The sequence below is a fragment of the Mercurialis annua genome, linkage group LG3, assembly GCF_937616625.2.
Source record: "Mercurialis annua linkage group LG3, ddMerAnnu1.2, whole genome shotgun sequence".
Classification (NCBI taxonomy): domain Eukaryota; kingdom Viridiplantae; phylum Streptophyta; class Magnoliopsida; order Malpighiales; family Euphorbiaceae; genus Mercurialis; species Mercurialis annua.
Window position 1 is genome coordinate 44272032 of NC_065572.1, and position 5381 is coordinate 44277412.

Sequence of the window (5381 nt, forward strand, 5' to 3'; positions counted from 1 at the left end):
CCAAATTGGAAAAGGTATTAATACTTTACGATGTGATCGAAAAGGGAAGAATACTTGAGTACAGAATTTGGTATGTTCCTAAAAGGAATGTGGTATTATTTTTCAACTTACTCCTTGAGAACACCATGGTTGAATGGTGCGTCTGTCAAGAAGGACGTATCGAACATTGTGGGAAATTATACGATCAAGAATGAGCTATATACTGACTTATCCATCTCGTTATAGGGTCAAGCACTTCTTACCACAAATAAAATTCTAAATTAAATTCCAACTAAATCCGCTCCATACATACCTTATGATATATGGTATGGAATAAAGTCTTAAGGATGTTAAGATTTGAGGGTGTTCGGAACATATCATGTAACTGATATCCGATAAATTTGGAATCAAAATCAATCATGGAAAGATTATGTTGGATATCCTAAAGACAGTTTAGGATATTGTTTCTATATTCGAACCGAACAAACAATCGTTGTTTATCGGTGGTAGTCTTTCTTAATAAAGCGTTTATTCAAGAGGGACACTAAGAAAGGAATATAGAATTAGATGAGGAGTCATCTAGTTACCAACAAAATAATGAATCAATGAAGATTGATCAAACCCACTAAAAGCCGGAGTTAGTAAAAGATGTATCTACATTAACAACTCGAAAATTAAGTAGAGTATCTCGTCCACTAGAGAGAGATGGTTTTCCCGCATGATAAACAAGAGTTGTTTATGAGTAAAAGATCAAGTGTTGATCCCTCTACTTATGAGAAAACTATATGTGATATAGATTCTTCAAAATTGGTTTGAAGGAATAAAATCTGAAATGGATTCCATATAAAGAAACCATATTTTAGGAGCTAGTCGATCCATCCAAAGGTATTATACCAATAAGGTTTAAATGGATCTTCAAGTGTAAAATTGGTACTAATGGAAAGGTGGAGACCTTTAAAGCTAGGCTTGTTGCAAAAGAGTTTTGCTAGAGGCAAGAAGTTGTATTGTGAATACACTTTATTGCGGGTAGCCATGCTTAAGTTCATCAAGATTTTTCTTACCAAGGCTACACATTTAGATTTTGTGGTTAGACATATGAATGTAAGAACCACATTCCTTAATGGTTAAATTAAGGAGTATATCTTTATGGAATAAGTCGAGGATTTTGAATCCGAAGAAGGTTCCAAGGCGTGTAAGCTAAAATGATCCCTAGTGGATGGAAAGAAAGCTTCGAGTTTTGTCGTCTTGATAAATCCGTAAGGAGTTACGAATTTATTAAAAACGATGATAAACCCAATGTTTATAAGAAGGTTAGTGGGAGTTGCAAACTCACTTTCATGATCTTACATGTAGATAGCTTATTGCTAATAAATAATAATATCGGAATGTTAACTTTTGTAAAACTTTGGTTTATCTAATACGTACTCCATCAAAGACCTCGGAGAGGTAGCCTAAATTCTCAGTATTAGACTCTATATAGATAGATCTAAGAGAATAATTGGTTTCTCCTAAAGGCTCTTCTTAGAAAAGATATTGAAGTAGTTCAATATGGAAGTTCTAAGAGAGGATTGATACTAGTTAGGCATAAAATTCTTCTTTCAAAGGGAATGTCTTCCGAAACTTCTGAAGAAAGAAAGAATCTAGCAAAGATACCATAAGCTTCGGCAATTGGTAGTCTGAGGTATGTGTTGCCACATACAAAGCTAGAAAATGTCTATGTGGTTAGTGGGACTAATCGGTTTTAATCCAATCTATGTTGAGAACATTGGATGGTTGTTAAAGGTATCTTTAAGTACTTTTATAGAACTAAAGATATGGTATTAACAAATGGAGAACGAGATTTTTAAGTAGACCGTTTTACAGATTCTGATTAATAATCAGATATGGATAATAGAGAGTCTATCTCCAGATTCATATTTATCTATAATGAAGGAGTAGTGAGCTAGCAGTGTTCTAAGCAAGAGTCAACTCCATACTCCATTATAGAAGGCGAGTATATTATGACATGAGATGTCGTAATAGAAGGTGTTTGGATAAATTAGTTTATAACTGAACTAAGTACGGTTTTCTTCCATTAAGTCGAAAGTTCCTCTTTTCTGCGACCACAATGGTGCTACTGCCCTAGCAAAAGAAACCGGGTCTCACAATTTATCCGAACATAAGGAAAGGCATTATCATATTATCTAAAGAAATTGTTGGAAAGAGAAAATTGTTTCTCTAAAAGATAGCATTAGCCAATAACATGGCTAACCCACTAACAAAGCCCATGACTTGGAGTCAATAAGGTTTACATGACTTAGAGTCATTAATATTTACATCTTGTGAAGATGGGGCTTAGATATAGTTGTCAATGGCACTAGTGCAAGTGGGAGATTGTTAGTAGTATGTGCCCTAGGGCCATTTGATCGTGTATATTTGTAGAACTAATCCCAATGGCAAAGATATATATGTTCTATTTGAACTAAGTGTCTCATCAACTAAGTGTTCATGTATTACGTATTGTCCTTATCACATTGTGGTAGAATCTATTCTTAAGGTGTTAAGAATATGAGTGACAGATTCTATTATACAAGTGATATAAATAACCGTTCGCGATCGATGGGGTCCTGCGAATAAGGGCATTGCATTATCCCAGAAAGATCGTCACCTCTGTTTATTCTCCTGATTAGTAAAGAGTTACTAATTATAGGAAGTAGTGAGTCTCATACTACTTGATGGGGATCAGAATAAACATGTGGACACTCAAGGTGTTGAGTGAGTCGAACAAGTGACGCTAGATGACTTATACATGGTAATTCATTAAAGTCAATTTAATGTCATCTAGTTCATAATTGTACATATGTCCTTTGACTTGCGGTGACACTATCTTGTATATAGGTGATTAGAGTTTGATACTCCTTAACCCTAGATCTTTCATGAGCTAGGGCCGCGGGATGTGTTGGCTCTAGTTAGTTGTATATGGAGATAGGGGTTTAACGTAGAAAGGATTCATCACTCTGGATGAACGGAGACAAGATTCTATGCTATCTCGAATTGTTCTTGATGGATGATAAAACCTGCGCAGGTGTATATGACTTACATAGAAAGTTGTTTCTAGTGGAAGTCATATTTATCAAGAATTAGAACTGAGAGATGAGGTCATATGATCAAGACAAACAGTGTTTGACTTAACCGTGACACTAGTCGAGATTGGAATCTTAGATGAAGGGAATTTTGAGTGTACGGTATTATGAACATTGGTTCATAAAGAATGCATCGAAACATTCATCTCTATTTGGGGGTCGTGATATGTTGCTAGACGTCACTCTCGATCTACGAGAATTAATAATTAAATGGGATTTAATTATTTAATATAAGAAATGTGTTTCTTATGTCTCTCGTTGCCATATAGATGTGAACCTAGTTAGTCACACACAATAGAGTGTGCAACCGATTGAGTTTACAAAAGATCGATTTCATATAGATACTAGCATATCTCGGAAATTAATCTAAGATGAAAAACAAGTACAAATTAGGGACTAATTTGTAAGAGTTATAAATTAGTAGGAACCTAATTGTACTATGTCCAAGTTAATTAGGGACTAATTTATAAGAGTTATAAATTAGTAGGAACCTAATTATATTTTAACCAAGTTTTATGATTAGAAGGCTTAAGTAATTAATTAGTGTAATTAATGATACTTAAAGCACTAATCATAAGTTAATGGAATGATGATGTCATGGTGAAGTAATGAGATAAGGAAATAAGCTTATATGTGATGTCATATGATGACATCACCTATATGATGTCACCTATGTGATGTCACCACATGAAAGGTGTCATGTGGTGGCAACACCTTTGCTTGGTGTGTGACACCTAGCATGCAAGGTGTTGCATTCTTAAGGCATGCTCTAGCCTATAAATAGAGCATGTCCTTACTCATTTCAAGACACCACACAACACACATCTCACTACAAAGTTGTAGAGAGAGAAAGCACTTGAAGGAGTTCAAGTAGTCATCAATCACGGGAAAAACTTGGCGACGTTTTTCATACATCCGAGCAAGGTAGTGATCGCGGCGAGAGTTTGAGCTTAGGGCTGCTCGGCAAGAGGAACTCTTGCAGGATTACTTCAAGGCGAGGATTCAATCGGACGCATACTCGTGTGGACGAGCTTGAGGTCGCCGTACTTTCGGGACTACAAGAATCGTTGGAGAATCGACATAGGTATTCTTCTTATGATTCCTAGATGCGTGCTTTAATTACTAAATGATACGACGATCCATTTGTTGTTGATATGATCAACTTTAGGATCCGAATTGTTGGAATTTCGATTTTGAATTGAAATATACGATCCGGACCCGCGCCTCCCGCTGCGCCAACAACCCAAAGTACTAACATAGCATAAAAGCAAAAACAAATCCAACGTACCTCAAGGAAAGAGGAAAGGATAACGGTTCCTTATGTCGGACTCCGTCTCCCAAGTGAACTCCTCTACAGAGTGATTCCGCCACAGAACCTTGACCATCAGAATCTCCTTGTTCCGCAACTTACGCACCTGCGTATCAACAATCTCAATAGGCTGCTCCTCATATGACAACTCTTGGTCAATCTCAACATTTTGTGGTACAATCACATGAGAAGGATCAGAAACGCACTTCTGCAACATCGAAACATGGATTACTGGATGCACCAAAGACATGTCTAGTGGCAGAGCCAAACGATAAGAAACTGCTCCAACTCTCTTCGTAATCACATACGGACCAACGAACCTCGGTGATAACTTCCCCTTAATACCAAAACGCACAACGCCCTTCATAGGCGAAACCCGAAGAAACACATAGTCGCCAACCTGAAACTCGAAATCCTTCCTCTTAAGGTCAGCATAACTCTTGTGCCGACTAAAAGCAGTCTCATGCATACGCTTGATCAAAGGTACCTTCTTAGAGGTAATCTGGATCTCAGCTCCAGAAAGTTTACGCTCGCCGACCTCTTCCCAACAAATAGAGACCGACACTTGCACTCATACAAAGCCTCATAAGGTGCCATCTCGATACTAGCGTGATAACTGTTGTTGTAGGAAAACTCAATCAAAGGCAAATGAGTATCCCAGCTACCCTGAAAATCCAGAACACACATCCTGAGCATGTCTTCCAAAGTCTGAATCATCCTCTCAGACTGACCATCAGTCTGAGGATGAAACGCAGTACTGAAATCCAACCTCGAACCCAAAGATTCTTGCAATGCTTTCCAAAACTGAGAGGTGAAAATTGAACCTCTGTCCGAAACTATCGACACTGGTTCACCATGGAGACTAACAATTCGATCGATGTACAACTGTGCCAACTTCGAAGCCTGATAAGTAACCTTGATTGGTAAGAAGTTAGCTGACTTGGTTAAACGGTCAACAATCACCCAAATTC

General features: G+C 37.4%; 1 protein-coding gene across 1 annotated transcript; it reads right to left on the reverse strand.

Moving 5' to 3' along the window:
* Positions 1 to 4419: 4419 nt before the first annotated feature.
* LOC126672555 (uncharacterized) lies at positions 4420 to 5007 on the reverse strand. The gene is made up of 3 exons (XM_050366510.1): positions 4949 to 5007; positions 4517 to 4859; positions 4420 to 4452 (listed from the first exon to the last, which is right to left on the reverse strand). Exons 1-3 carry the CDS (start codon positions 5005 to 5007, stop codon positions 4420 to 4422), a joined length of 435 nt encoding a protein of 144 aa, XP_050222467.1.
* Between the last annotated feature and the right edge of the window lie 374 nt (positions 5008 to 5381).